Source organism: Haliaeetus leucocephalus, unplaced genomic scaffold, assembly GCF_000737465.1.
Source record: "Haliaeetus leucocephalus isolate CR32 unplaced genomic scaffold, Haliaeetus_leucocephalus-4.0 Scaffold273, whole genome shotgun sequence".
Lineage (NCBI taxonomy): Eukaryota > Metazoa > Chordata > Aves > Accipitriformes > Accipitridae > Haliaeetus > Haliaeetus leucocephalus.
Window position 1 is genome coordinate 10,873,505 of NW_010972709.1, and position 14,545 is coordinate 10,888,049.

The 14,545-nt window shown below is 51.2% G+C and overlaps 2 protein-coding genes across 2 annotated transcripts in view; one reads left to right on the forward strand and one right to left on the reverse strand.

Moving 5' to 3' along the window:
• Window positions 1–8,101: 8,101 nt before the first annotated feature.
• On the reverse strand, window positions 8,102–13,284 carry SLC2A10 (solute carrier family 2 (facilitated glucose transporter), member 10). Its single transcript, XM_010569791.1, has 5 exons — window positions 13,191–13,284; window positions 10,967–12,343; window positions 9,805–9,927; window positions 9,073–9,208; window positions 8,102–8,410 (listed from the first exon to the last, which is right to left on the reverse strand). Exons 1-5 carry the CDS (start codon window positions 13,282–13,284, stop codon window positions 8,314–8,316), a joined length of 1,827 nt encoding a protein of 608 aa, XP_010568093.1. The 3' UTR covers window positions 8,102–8,313.
• A 27-nt stretch (window positions 13,285–13,311) lies between these two features.
• The window catches only part of TP53RK (TP53 regulating kinase), an 8,252-nt gene continuing 7,018 nt past the window's right edge, over window positions 13,312–14,545 (forward strand). Inside the window, exon 1 of the mRNA XM_010569793.1 lies at window positions 13,312–13,393. Coding sequence (XP_010568095.1) covers window positions 13,312–13,393 — 82 coding nt within the window. The remainder of the gene's footprint in view (window positions 13,394–14,545) is intronic.

Below are 14,545 nucleotides of genomic sequence, written 5' to 3' on the forward strand. Positions count from 1 at the left end.
AGCTGTCAGTGAGCACAGATACAGCCATGGATGTGGTGCCAGGATTGTCACGGTGGGACCGTGGCACCCTCGCATGATGATTTCCCCCAGACTCTTGCAGAGGACCTTTCCAAGGGGAAATGGCTCTTGACAACTGCCAGCTCCCTGCAGCTCCTGCCATCGTGGCAAGGAGAAAATGATCCCCAGTAGGGAGAGCTCAGCTCAGCAGCTCAAAAGTACCTGGAAACAACTGGAAAAACTCCCCAGTAAAGGTAATTATGTGATTCCTGCTTATCCAGAGGCTGAATTTATCCCAGTAGGTCCAGGGGCAGAGTGGTGGTTTCCGCACTGCCCAGTACTGCACCTGAGGTCTGAGTCCCAAGCCCAGCCCAAGGTGTCTTGTCTCCATACGGACGACAGGCTTTTCTGGGTGGGTGATCTGTCAGAGCAACTCATTCTGCAAACCATCAGCATCCTGGTGGTTGGGGGAGACCTTACCTTTCTGTCTCTGCTTTAGTCCTGTGATTAAAAGTGGCAGCAACTCTCCTACTAATTCAATAAACAGAAGAAAGAACTCAGGGCTGGGGGAGCTGAGGCCAGAGGCAGACGCAGTAGCAAGAAGGCCACATAGAGCGGGAAGGACAAGGACACAGGCCATAGATACCAAGCGTGGGGAGCGTGGAGGTGCTCGTGCTGGAAGGAGCACTTCAGAGAGGGCAGGAGAGATGCAGTGAAGGGAGGAAGCTGCTGCCACATTCTAGGCTTGGGTCTGATCCGTGCAGTGCCTGGAGACACACAAGCTAACAAAACACATCTCAACACACCCTTGTCCTTCCAGGTTCTCCCCGGCTTGAGCTGGTATCTTTGTTCCTGTACAAGGAATGTTTTTTGTTCGGCTCTGGTTATTTTGCTGGATCTGTAGTGCATTAAACAGCCCATCTTCTGGTTTGTATTTTTTCCAGTTATCGTATTTCATGTATCCTGGCTCCTTTCATCCAGCCCTGTATCCCCCTGAGCAGAGACTAAGCCGGATCCAGTCCTTGAGCTTGCTGCCTTCACGTGCACAAGAGGGACATGGACCCTCATCCCACATCTCTCTGCTGACTTGTGGGAGTATTCGCAGCAGGGACTGACACCTTCCTCTGTTTTTGGTCTGTCACCTAGATCACGTTACCATGGTTGGAGCTTGAGGACTCGGTGATAGTACGTGCTGCCCCTCAAACTTCACATTACCTGTGTACCAGCTAGTTTCTGAAGTCAGTATGGACCAGCAATAACAAGCCAAGGTTTGTACTTATTTCTTACATCATTCAGATTTTGACTATGGCACAATACAGGGGCACATGTAAGTGGTGGGGGAGGACTTATCAGTACTTTTTAAAAGTCCATTCTGACGGTGCACCATAACTTCACTTAAAACCTCCTGCAATTCAGTGCTGAGTGCCCCTGACCCTGCCACCTCCCAGCTCCTCCCTGTGCAGGTCTGCAGACCCTGGGACAGATAAAATGCTTCTCTATCTCTCTTGGAAATCTTTGCAGACAGGCATTTAAAACACAAGGAAAAAAAATCTAACCAGATAAAAAAGGGATAAACATCTAGTTCCCTTCCCCCTCTGGCTCTGGCATAGTATTGACCCCATAGTACAAACCCCAGGGCAGTGGCTTTTGCAGCTATTTCCTTTGCAGCAGGGAGGAGATGGGGGCCTGGGGAAGCACCAGGAGGGGTGCAGGGCTGCCAGGACAGGCACCCTGTGGGGAAGGGGCAGCAAAGGTCCCCAAATTGGGCACCCAGCCCCCTCTGAGGAGCTCTCTGTGAGCTGGCCGATAATCAGGGTTAGCCCCTCCCTGTCCTCCCTATCTGACCCAAAGAAAAGCTGGAAAAGAGAGATAACAGGGCAAGGATCATCTATGAACTCAAGATGTGCATTGCCCCACCTGCTATACCCCAGTCTTCCTGCCAACAACAAAGCCTTCCCACCACCAGCAAAGCCTTCCCTGGGCACAAACACAACTTTGAGGAAATTTGAGCTTTGAGCTTCTCCAGGATTAGCTTCTGGTTGTGTCCCAGCTGCCTTCAGATCTGATAGCTGCTCAAAAGTGTCATTCTCCCTTTGTTGATGAGGCCTGAGAGCAGGTTTCCATTTGAGCAGGTTGATCTACATGGTCTCCAGGGCCAAGCTCCGTTTCACAATTTCATGCAAGTTATCGAAAGCACTGGTCTTCACACCCACCATATGACTCTCGCTGTGTATGCCCGAGGAACGGGGCACAGCCCAGAACCGCTCTGTTCAACCCCGTGCAATCCCCCCTGTGCTGGTTGGGCTCCTCTTACCCACAGCCACCTCTCCTGGGACACCAGGCTTTGCAGTGTCCTTGTCCCCAGCTCAAATCCTCCTGAAGACTCTCCCCTTCCATTTTTCCAAGAGATGCTCAGCTAATCTTTTCCTGCCCACTTAGAGGAGCAAGTGGTGTCTGTGGGTGGGCTGGGGCTGGCGGGGCTCTCCCGACCGGCAGCGATTATCCAGCAGCTCCTCAGAGGGGGGGGCAGGGAAGTCACTGCCTAATCCGTCCCTGAGCTGGATGGGTGCCTGGATCATTTCAGCACGGCTCGACGCGTTCAGACGATGCGCACGCTCTGCAGAGCAACCCGCCTCCTCAGAAAGCTCATGGCACAGGCATCTGTCACCGAAACCTGTCTGCATGAAAGGCTGTCTGCACAACCAGGGGAAAAAAGAAAGGCATGACAGCACAATTAGTGAGAGCAAATGAAAGACTGTTTGAAGAGGAGGAGGGAGGAAAGGGGAGAGCTGCATAAATCCCTGGTGGGGTTTTGGGCTTGACATCAAAACCCCTTAACAGTGTATTACTTCAGCCCCCAATGTGGACAGATGTTGAGCTGTGGCTCAAAGGAAGTCAGAAATCTTTCCTTAGAAAAAATTTGGCTAGGAAACTAAAGAAAATATTGTGAAAGAAAAGGAAATAAAAGCCCACTAAAGAAGATTTATCACTGCCTCAAGCATTTCTGTATCCTCTAGTCTTATGAGGTCTCAGCCTCAGGGGGGGGAAAAAGAGAAACAGCCTGTTGCTACACTAATGGGTCACAAATCTAGAGCAGGGACACGTTCGTCCAGTTAGATGATGATGGAGGGAGCTAGCTCACCCGACCGAAGACTCCTCCAATCCGCACTAACCCCAGATGGTTTCCAGTGGCCCCTGGCACCAACCTGCAGCTTTCCCTGGCATATCCATCCCAGCTGCCCCTTTTGCCCGCCCACTCACTTTTGCAAGGTTCTTCTGGAGCCCTTTGTCATTGGCAAAACATTTTATTTCCCAAAAGAGCTTAGCATCATCCACAAACCTGGAGATTCTGCTGCCCATTCCCTTCCCAATGCCACAAATGAATGTGCTGAATAAAACCAGACCCAGCAGGCATTCTTGGGCAACCCCACTGCTGAATCTCATTTGTCCTCAGACACTGTCTGTTAAAACCTTCTCTTTGCTACCTATGAGACAGGAATATCTTTTAACTAGGTTTCAATCCATAAAAGGACCTTTGTTTCAACCCCATGGCAACGTACATTTTTAAAAATAATTTTCCCAATATCTTTTTGAAAACATCCATCTGTTCTGTCTGTTGGGTTCTCGCTATCCATGTGCATACTGACATTTTCCAAGAGTCCCAGCATGCTGGTGAGGCAGGCTTTCCCTCTTCGGCTGCTGTGTCTGCTGCCTCTTTCCCACCTGCCCGTGTGCCCGTGCGCTCACTGCTGGTGCAGACCCGACCACCCCAGCAGGGCGGAGGTGACACTCGCCTCTAGCTCCCAGGGTCCCCTTCCAGAGCTTGGTTTGTAGGTGGGAGCTACTTTAGCAACCTGCCGGTCCTTTGATAGAGTAGCCATTTGTAAAGTCACATCAATCTAATTCCTCTAACTTACGAGCTACAAAGAATGAACTGGTTTTGAGGGTGTCCCAAATACCTGCAGCAGTGAAGACAACACAGTTGTGCCTGAGCTGCCTTGTCATGCCTTATCCTCCCTGGCACCCTATTGCACCTTTGGATTGAACCATGGGTCCCTAGCCAGCTTCTTACTTCTGATATATTTAAAGAAAATTTTAAAAAAGACCTTTGCAAGGAAATCTTCATGCTCTTTTTTAGCTCTTTTAATTTTCTGTCTACGCTTTACTCGCTGTGTTTTATGGTTTTTCCTTTTCTCCTCATGTGGGAAACCTTTCCACTTTTAAAACGCTGACCTTCTCCCTGTGATACCTCCTTAACCTTAGCAGTGAGTCAGGCAGGGTTTTTTTTAGGACCTCTTAGGTTTTTTTGAGTTGTGGCACATGTTTTACTTGGGCTTTAATAGAGCATTTTTTAATCGCCTCCAGACTGCTTGCAGGCTCCTTGCTTTCTGTCTGTTCCTTTTTGTTTTGTTGTTATTGACTAATCACTATTTTTTTCATAGTTCCCTTTCTTGAAATTGCAGAGCCACACGCTGGATTTATTTGGTGTGCTCTCTCCCACTACAGCATTAAATTGGTTGTTTTGTGGTCACTAGCAGAGAGCAGCTTTCCCACAAACACCTTGTGAAGCAGGTCCTGTGTACCACTCCCCACCAAACCCAGAGCAGCAGCCCTCCCCTCTGCTTCCAGCATTCCTTGTTCCAGGAAACTCATTATTGTAGCCAATTTTTTTTTCTCCCTGATGGATCACTGAGCTGACTAGTTTCTCTAATCTCATTTTATATTTGCTGACCATTGCCTTTATCCTGTTTGGGGTCAGTAACACAGACCTGGCTCTACATTCTTCTTGTTGGAATCTGGGATTTCCCATCTTGAAAAATCCACAGTGATACTGGGGTTGTCATTCAGGAGAATGGGAAAGCCTGGCATTATCTTTTTTTTTTTTTTAAGCTTCTAGTATAGGGACAGTTTTACCCTTGCTTCGTTGTTTAATAATAATCCTGTGGGTCTGCCAGCACTATGCACCATCAAACTCACCTTATTTATTGCAGCTGCGCCATTTATTTCCCCGCTGCTCTTTCCCTGGATACTGGCCACATCCTCCTCACATGGGGTGCAAGTCTAAATGTCTACACCGGCTGACTTTCCCTCAGCTCCTCATTTACACAATTCTCTATGGCCTTTCCATTTTTCAGTGCCACCAGCCCAGCTCTGCTGTGATGGAGACGCAGGACCCCGAGACGCCAGCCGACAGGTTCAGAGCTGTCTCCCTAGCAGGAAGCCCTTCCCGGGTGCGTAGACCCCCTCACCGCAGGGGCTGCAAGAGCAGAGGTGGGACTCCGCTCTGCTGCACCCCCCAGGCTCTCCCAGCAGCTCCTCTCCCTTTGCCGTGCGCTCTGTACAAGCACAGACCCCCAAACACGGTGTGCTCTGCGTGATGAGCTGGGCGACCCCTTGCAGATTCCTCCTGCCTTATGGGCTGAGGCGGTTGGGTTTGGAAAGTTGCATCGTGTTTTCCTGAAGAAAGCGGGAAAGACACCCCTCTTACCCTGGGCTTGTTAAGCCCCCTTACCGCAGGCTAACTTAACAGCTCTCTCTACCACCACCCGCGGAGCCCGGCGATGTCAGTGGCCTTGCTTGCTGCCCCCTGAGCTAACTGGCCCCCCTCAGCCCAACCAGCCCTGCTCGCTGCCCCAGCAGCCCCCCCGACCTGGGCCCACTCCACCCTCTCAGGAGTCCCAAGGCTCCCCATCCCCTTCCCCTCGCCCGCCCAGCGCAGCTCCAGCTGCCCGCCCACCCCCATGCCGGGGTGCCCCTAAATTCCCCTTCCCATCTCCCTTCTTCGCGGGGGCTCCCTCAAGCCCGGGGGCCGCGGCACCCCCTGCTCTGTGGGGCAGGGGGGATCCCTCTGGCTCAGGTGCTGTGCCCGAGGGGTGGGCTGAGATGTCCCCCCTCCATGTGTCTGTCCGTCCGTCCGTCCGTCCGCAGGGTGACACACCGGTGCCGGGCCGGAGCGGCGGGAGGGGGCCGGAGCCGAGCTCCCTGTCGCAGGGCCGGGGAAGGGACGGTGCCGGGGTGCCCCCTGGCGGCAGGCCGGGAGCGCTGCACCCTCCGCCCGCTGCCGGCCGGCAGAGGGGTCCCGGGCCGCTGCCGGGGGCTGCCCGGGAGGGGCAGGGGGCTGGGTGCCCCCCGGCGAGGCGAATGGTCACAGCCCGTAAAGAAAAACCGCTCGGGAGCTCTGCTGCCTCTCCGCGGTACCCTCCCTCCACGCAAATATAGATAGGGGTGCACGCAAGCATCCCCCCCGCTGCTCCCCCCATCCCTCTTGGCCAGGGATCCCCTGGTGAATATACGACCCTGTCACAAACGGCCGCGGTCTGGGGGCTGACTTTAACTCCTAGGATGGCACTGATGCTTTTTTCCCCAGTAAATCGGAGCCACTCCTGGCATAGCTCAGTATTCACAGGCTTTTTTGCAGGAAGAGAGCATCCGTTTTCTCTTTTACAGGTGTCCTTGTGTGCCTTGAAGTGACAGCACCTGCAGCACATGAGGGATTTCAGGAACACCGAGTTCCAGCTGCAGCAGAGGTGCGGCGGGGAGGCAGATGCAGAGGTGGGTGAGGAAGGCTGTGGGTGACCCCTATTGCTCAGCGGGAAGAGAAAAGCACATCCCGAAAGTGATTCAGGCAGAGACCCGACAGCCTCGGACTGAATTACAGCCAGGGACAGGTCATTTTCCAGTGGTTTTGTGGTGTCTTTTTGAGACGGGGGTTTGAGTGACGTGGCCACATCCTGGGTGTTTGTCCCTGTGTCCTGGTTTCAGCTGGGATAGAGTTAACTGTCTTCCTAGTAGCTGGTAGGTGCTATGTTTTGAGTTCAGTATGAGAAGAATGTTGATAACGCTGATGTTTTCAGTTGTTGCTAAGTAGTGTTTAGTCTAAAGTCAAGGATTTTTCAGCTTCTCATGCCCAGCCAGCGAGAAAGCTGGAGGGGCACAAGAAGTTGGCACAGGACACAGCCAGGGCAGCTGACCCAAACTGGCCAACGGGGTATTCCATACCATGGGACGTCCCATCTAGTATAGGAACGGGGAAGTGAAGGGAGGGAATCACCACTCGGGGACTAGCTGGGTGTCGGTCGGCGGGTGGTGAGCAATTGCACTGTGTATCATTTGTACATTCCAATCCTTTCATTATTACTGTTGTCATTTTATTAGTGTTATCATTATCATTATTAGTTTCTTCTTCTCTGTTCTATTAAACCGTTCTTATCTCAACCCACGAGTTTTACTTCTTTTCCCTATTTTCTCCCCCATCCCGCTGGGTGTGGGGGGGGAGTGAGTGAGTAGCTGCGTGGTGCTTAGTTGCTGGCTGGGGTTAAACCACGACACCCTGTAGTGACAACCCAGTGGCCCAGTGTAGCAGTCACTGGTCCCCAAGGAGCTGCATTTTCAGCAGAAAATCCTAAGCTTTGGGACTTGGTTCCTTCGGGGGCTCAAAAAAGGCAAGGCTGGCTGTTCAGCAGGATACCACCTCCTCTTTCACAAGGTTTTGGGAGTGAGTGTGGTATTAGTAGGGTGGGTTTTTTTAATGTATATATGTCAGGAGGAGGGGTGAATTAAAGAATGTACAATTGTAAGAGGTGGAAAACTAGTCAAAGGTTCCAGAATATCGCATGCATTTTTGTACATGCAAACCCTGGTCGTGAATGCAAACCAGGCTCTACGTACAAAAGAAAGCAGCCAAACATGCACATGAGATGTACTTCTACACTTGAGTAGGCATGGACCTTGGGCATTCAGGTGGATGACCTGCTGGACCTTGACCCTTTGGGAAACAGTGGGTGAGCCAGCACTCACTCACTTTCTGCCTCCACTAAAACAGCATTTATCTGCATTAGCTCCCATCTCAGACTCCAGGCTCCCACATAGACATTATAGAGGGTAACAATATTAATGTATGCCGCTGAGTGTTTGACACATTCCTCCTGCAGTATTGTGCCCTCTGTAAAGCATCAAGTATTTTGAAGAACTGGAAAATAATACACCTTGCTCACAAATGAACTGCACGGATGGAGAGCATTGTCAGCAAAAGTTGTGCTTTAATTCCTGTGTACAAAACCATTAATCTCTTAAATGACAGGAGATACAAACCATGAAGAAAGAAAAAGATATCAAAGGAATGTCACGTTCCCTGCCTGGGACCTACAGTCCTCCAAGGACCCAAAGGACAGCTATCGGCATGTCCCAAGATCTAAGGCACTGCAGGGAGAACTGTCTCGGAGAAGACGTCACCAGTTAAAGGCCACGGAAAAGAACTGTCAGGATAGCACAGCCTGCTCCTCTCTTCAGGGCGATGCTGAGGGCACATCATTGGTTTCATGTGCTGCTGGCGTGCTCCACTCTCCGATACTGCGCGTGTGTGCAGCTCACTCCTCTTCCACGTCTCTGCTTAAACACGTTTCCTTCCCACACCCTGCGGGGCAATGGCGAAGGTCAGCTGCGGCAGCTGCTGCTCGCAGGGAGCCAGGAGCCAGGCAGGGGTTTACAGCAGTTACCCCTCCTGGTCATCACCCCATGGGGTGTATGCTCCCTCCTCTGGACATCGTGGATGTGTGGCTTGCACAGCCTCCCCCTGCTCCAGCAATGCTTGCCCTGCCACTTCCTTCACAACCAGAATTGCACAAACACCTCTTGATCTTCCCTAGCCCATTACAGGCTTTGCATGGAAACTACAAGGTGAGGTGGCATGTGTTACACCAGGAGGTGTCCCTGCCCCAGAGGAGAAGGATCAGTCCAGGATTACTCTAAGGACCTCACTGTCCTGACCTGCCTGTGCCGTGCTCTAGTCCTGCTCTCCTCCCCTCACCCACAAGCTCTGATTTTTAGCCCTTTTCCTCCCTAGTGTCGCTAGTGCCCTCCAGCAGCACAGCCGCAAGGCTCAGGGCAGTGACCTGCTGATGAACCACACTGCAGCTCTCACACCCCGTCCCACAGGCCTGCACAAATCTCAGATATTCTCAGCAGCGCTGACCAGATTTTGCAACAGCCCTGAGCTTCCCAGTGCCACAGACCCCAGGGCCTGCTGGTGGGAAGCATCCAAAGCCAGCACTCACGCTGGTACAACAGCACACATACCGTTTCCTGGAGAACTGCTGGTCTATCTCCTCTAAGGACTGTCCTTTTGTTTCCGGAACAAAAAGGTAAATGAATATAACAGCCACCACTCCCATCAGTCCATAGAGGAGGAACATCCAAGAGAAACCAATGGCATCTGCAGAGAGATCCAAGTGCATGAAGGGTCCACTGGAGGGAGGTCACATCATGGGATACAAAGGAAGCTGGTTGCTTACTGCGAGGTGGTCAGTGGTGCCTGACAGGGGCTTCTTATTTTAAGAAGCCCTTAAAAAGGCAGGGAAGCTCCTTATCTGCAAGGTCTGGACTGGGAATCAGCAAGGGAGAAGGATGGTTCATGCCAGGCTTTGCCAGCAGCACCACAGAGGAAAGGCAGCAGCCGAGCTCCAGGGCCCAGCAGTGCCCGCTGAGTGCCTCAGTGGAGAGCTCTGCTAGAAAGAAATGTCATAAAGCTACCAGCACGGAACCTGCAAACTCCATGGTTTCCTGATACTGCAGTACTGGAGTACAGCCCAGCAGGCGATGGGATGATTTTTATGAAATGGGTGGTGGAGAGGCTGAGACCAGTGTTGCTGGTGCCTGGTTTTTCTGCTCTCAGAGGCATCAGGGTCACACCTACTCCCGCGTCAAGTCCCCAGGGTTCAAAATGCCACTTAATCTCCAAATGGCTTGTGGCAGCCACCTTCCCTAACCAGCTGTGGGAGATGGAGGGATGGATGGGGGATGGCCACTTACCAATCAGGTCCAGGAAGGAGAGGCTGATTAGTAAGTTGGCAGCCCAGTTAAAGCTGTTGCAGAAGGCAAAGGCTCTTCCTCTTATCCCAGCGGGGTAGATCTCACTGAGGACCAGCCAGGTCACTGCACAGATTAGAGAGAACAGAAAGACAGCGTAGGGGTTAAGCAATTTATTTGGGAAATGGGCAAGGGAGATTTCAGCAGGGGTTTCAAACTCTGGCTTCACCCAGCACCCACTGCTGGTGGTGTCAAGCATTCATTGATCTCAGACTCAGGTCACAGCAGAACACTTCAAAACTCCCACGTTCAGCACTCCACAGAGGAACAAAATACCAATGAACAGGTCCAGGGAGCAAAGAAGAAAACTGGGGAGTCGGTCATTCCATTCAGGGGGGACGGAAAAGATCTGGCATACCTGCTGTCAGGACATGCTCTTTGTAAAGAAATGAGAAAGGGGTAGGATTAGGGAGACAATGTTGCATTTGGGCTAAAATCAGAGCTAAACCAATATATATCTTAAAGTAGTCTCTCCTATCCCAGGGTTATTTTGCTTGAAATAACTTACAAGGTCACTGTCAAACCCATGAGACTTGCTGTGCACTTCTGTTTTTCCTTGAGTTAGGTCCTGTTTTCTCCCATCAAAGCATTTAAAGCAATAAATGCCAGAAAACACTAGAGCTCATATGGAAGCACGAACTAATCTCTATAAATGATGATTTCAGAAAAAGACCAACTGATACTGAGAAACTTCTGAGGAGGTTCCACTTCCAGTTCTGTCACTGACTTTCTTTACCACACAGCAGAAACCCCTAAGTCCCTTTGTCCTTAGCCCTCTATTTTCCTTCTCCTCAGGGTGCTAGGAAGATTAGGTAGTGCTTGTGGGATGCTCTGATTTTGCAATGAGCTTGACAGAAAAAAAACATTACAAGGGTAGCGATAGCATAGAAGGGAAAGCTATTCTAGTGCTGTACCAGCCCTACAGCTGACAGAGCTGCAATGCTAGAAAATTATTCAGTGGGCTGAAGGGGATAAATTTCCAGTTCCCAGACACTGAGCGGCTTGGTAAAGCAGATACATAATGAATGTTTCAAGCAGACCATAAAGATCAGCCCAAGTTTTACTCTCTGGGTTAGTGGCAAGGATATATAAACACCATACTTACTTGGTCCAAATCCAACTGAGAAGGCGCTCACGAAAGCCATCATGCTCAACAGTGTAATCCAATTTAAAACCATATGTTCTGCCCAGGGAGCACCACCGAAAGGAGGGCCAGCGCTTCCCACTGTCTCTTCTTTGGCCGGACCTACCAAGCCCCTTTTCTGAGCGAGGGAAGAATCGGGAACAACCTCTCTGCTTTGAGTACTGGCAAAAGCTTTGGTAAAGCTCCTCGTGGCAGCAAACCCAGGGCCTGCCTGACTTTTGCCAGCACCTAATGCTGGCAGGATGGGTGACACAGTAGGCTGGGTGGATAGGGGCGTCAGGGGGTGCTGGGTGAGGCTGTGGGATGCATTGGGGTCTGTGGCTGCTTTGCAGTCCCTGGCCATGGCCAGCGGAGCAATGCGGCTGGTGAGGCCAATGGTGGTGACAGAGATGGCCATCACCACGCAGCCAGCCATGAGTAGCACCCTCCTGCCAGCCTTGTCTGCAAAAGCCATCGCAACGAGCGTGGCCACCACCTTTATCGCCCCCAGCCCGACAGAGGCCAGGATCGCCGAGGAGTTGCTCTGGAACCCCACCGAGTGGAAGATTTTGGAGGCATAGCCCAGCACATTGGGCTGCCCAGTGAACTGCTGGAAGAGCACCAGTCCTAGGCCCACCAGAGTCCGCCTTCTCATGTTGTCTCTGGTCCTGAAAAGGTCAAGAAATGAGTAATGCTTCTCCTTATAGGGCTCCCGCTTTGCTGCTGCTCTGTCCTCAGTGTCCTGTAATTGAATAAGACCCTTCTGGCAGTCTGAGTCCCATGAGCTTAATTTAACTGGGTTCACTGGGAGAAAGAGGATGCTGAGGAACTGCATGGCCGTCGGGGCAATGGCCAGTCCAAACATATACCTCCATCCCTCATCCACATCTGCAAAGATGTAATTCAGCGCATAGGACAGTAGGATGCCTATGGTGATGCCTACTTCATAGAGAGACACCAGCAGCCCTCGCTGATGAGCAGCCACCATTTCTGAGACGTAGATGCAGCAGGCCATGGATGAGACAGAGATGGCAAAGCCCACGGTCACGCGCCCAATGACCAGCCCGATAAATGACCTCGCCAGTGTGAGAATAAGGCTGCCAACCAACAGGACCAAGTTGCTGACAAGGATTGCTCTCCTCCGTCCATGGCGGTCAATGAGGATCCCTCCAACCAGAGAGGCGAGGAGAGCTCCGATAAGGAGGGCGCTCACAAGAACTTCTTGCTTGAAGCAGCTGAGGTGAAAGTCTACCTGCAACTGCAGCAGTGCGCCGGAGATAATCCCCAGCTCGTATCCAAATATCAGCCCACCCAGGAGAGAGACCGTTGCAGATAAGAGGAGGACTAGCAGTGCACAACCTGGAAAACAAGCAAGCAATGCTAGGTTCAGTTTTCTGGTGCTAGTAAGCAAGCTATCAGCATGCACAAGCTGGAAAAAGCTCTCCCAGGACATCCAAAGTTTTCCATCTACAAAGCCAAAGCATCTACAATGCTGAATTTCCCCACAGGTCACTAGGTCATGTGTAGAGAGGCACTTGCAGATAGTCACACAACCTATCAGGCTTGCACACCCTTCCACTAACTGCAGGGACACTCATTTGTGGTGCAGAACTGTGAAAACAGGACTTTGTTAACAAAGTTAAGACTTGTATTTAAGTGGAGGACAGTGATTTGTAGTGCCTGGAGTTGCATGGGGGGATCCTCTGTGGTCTCCCCTGATTCTAATTACAAAACATGTTCTGGGCAGGAAACGCAGCTTCTGCTTTCTGCTTCCTGCTTCTGAATTGTTCTGCATTATCATTTTCATGTTTCAGTGCATGGGGCACCATCAGCTCTCACTGCAGGCTCTGCGTTCTCACTCCCTACCTTGTTAAAAACACTGCTCACAAAAGTTTATTTCTCCTAGTTAATCTTGCACTCTCAGCATGACTTTGTGGGGGTGGTCCTGATTTCTTCATCTCTCCTTCTATACCACCCAGCACCAGGATCCTCAAGCCAGGCATGACCTTCTCAGGCTGGTCCAGGACTATAGGACAAACTTCATCACGAACGGAAAAGCTCACTGCTGCCTGCCCCAAATACAAGAAGCGATTCTTTGACCTTGTCCTTCCCATACAGCTGAGTATGCAAGTTTAGTAAGTACGTAAGTTTAGCTAAAATAAGAAAAAAAACCAAGCAAAAGCAACCCAAACCCAAACCAACCCACCCGGAACAATCCTACAAAACCAAGGTGCTTGCTGCAGATGCTTCTCGCTCTGGGGAGAGGATGAAAGGGTGACCACGTGTGAACCATTAGTCATGTTGCGGCAGGGGGGATTGCACATGGTATGGGAACCAGCGCTGATGTAGGGACCTCTGGGAACAGCAGTGACAGTGGCCCCTCCACTCATTACAATTTTGAAGGCACAGGTAAAGTGCATTAGCTTAGAGGTTTATGCTGGTTTCCAGCATATAATATTATCTGTATTCTCACACAGGCTTTGTTTAATTAGAAATACTCACAGTTTTGGTAGACTGTATGTGGAAAAAATGTGGACACAACCACCAGACCATGGAAAACTTTCCTCACCCTGCCTAAGGGCTTTTTTCCCCTCACAAGCTGTGTTTAATAGGAAGTGTCTCTATTCAGCCTTTAATTACAGCTAGCAATAAAGGTTATTTCTCAGTGATGGCTATTATTTGTATTTGTACTTATTCTGTAACTCTCGGTGTTTCATTTCTGTTACTTATGCTACAGGCCAGTCCCTCCCACCATGCTCTGTATGATTACCTGCACTGCCTTTATCACTCCTTTTACACATGTTATGCAGATAATTAGAAAAAATATTTGCTCACTGAGAACAAAAGGCTTTGCATAAAGTGGGCATGCCGTTAGTTTCAAGCCACAAACTCAATTAGATACAGGCAGCCCCGCTGTAAATGCCAAGGCTGATTCCATCAGATTTTGCTGTATTTCTTGTTAACTTAATGAGCAGTAACAGTTTATGAACTTTGATTGAAATCAAATTCTGATGTAGCTGGGGAACTCGAGGACCCTTCCGATCTTCACATAAGGACAGAAAGTCTGGTGGGTCTCCCAAGAAGCTCTGCCGGGCGATTCCCTGCCTAGGGCAAACTCTGGTCGGAGGGCCGTGCTCCAGGACTGGGCAGTAACCAGTGCTGCTGACCCGGCTGAGACTGGCCTGGCTTCCGAACTGCTGCGGTCCCTCTCTGCACACACCAATGCCACTCTAGCGAGACCGCGGTGCTCCCCGCACACTCCGCGCCTCTGCCCCCGCACGCAGCCCCCTCTTCCCCGGGTACGCTCCCGGGCTGGGACGGCCCCAGGGGCTGGGTCACGGGAAAATACTTGCCTCTTTACGTCTGCTAGAAGTGCGGAAAAAAGAAAACAATCGAACGAAAGGGGGCTGGGGGGGGGGGGAGATGCAGTCTCAGCCTTTAGGAAAAGTTGGAAACTTTTTTTTTTTTTTTTAGGAAACTTTTTCCCGGGGCCAGGACGCGCCCGTTCCCAGCCCGGCTGCCCCGTCCCTTCCGCCGGGACGTGGGGGCGGCCGCCGACCC

Coding starts and splice junctions, on each gene's coding strand:
- SLC2A10 (XM_010569791.1), bottom strand. CDS start 13,284: ATGACTAATGGTTCACACGTGGTCACCCTTTCATCCTCTCCCCAGAGC. Junction 9,928..10,966: donor CTCAGTTGGATTTGGACCAA/GTAAGTATGGTG, acceptor TAATCTGTGCAG/TGACCTGGCTGGTCCTCAGT. Junction 9,209..9,804: donor CTCCTTCCTGGACCTGATTG/GTAAGTGGCCAT, acceptor ATCTCTCTGCAG/ATGCCATTGGTTTCTCTTGG.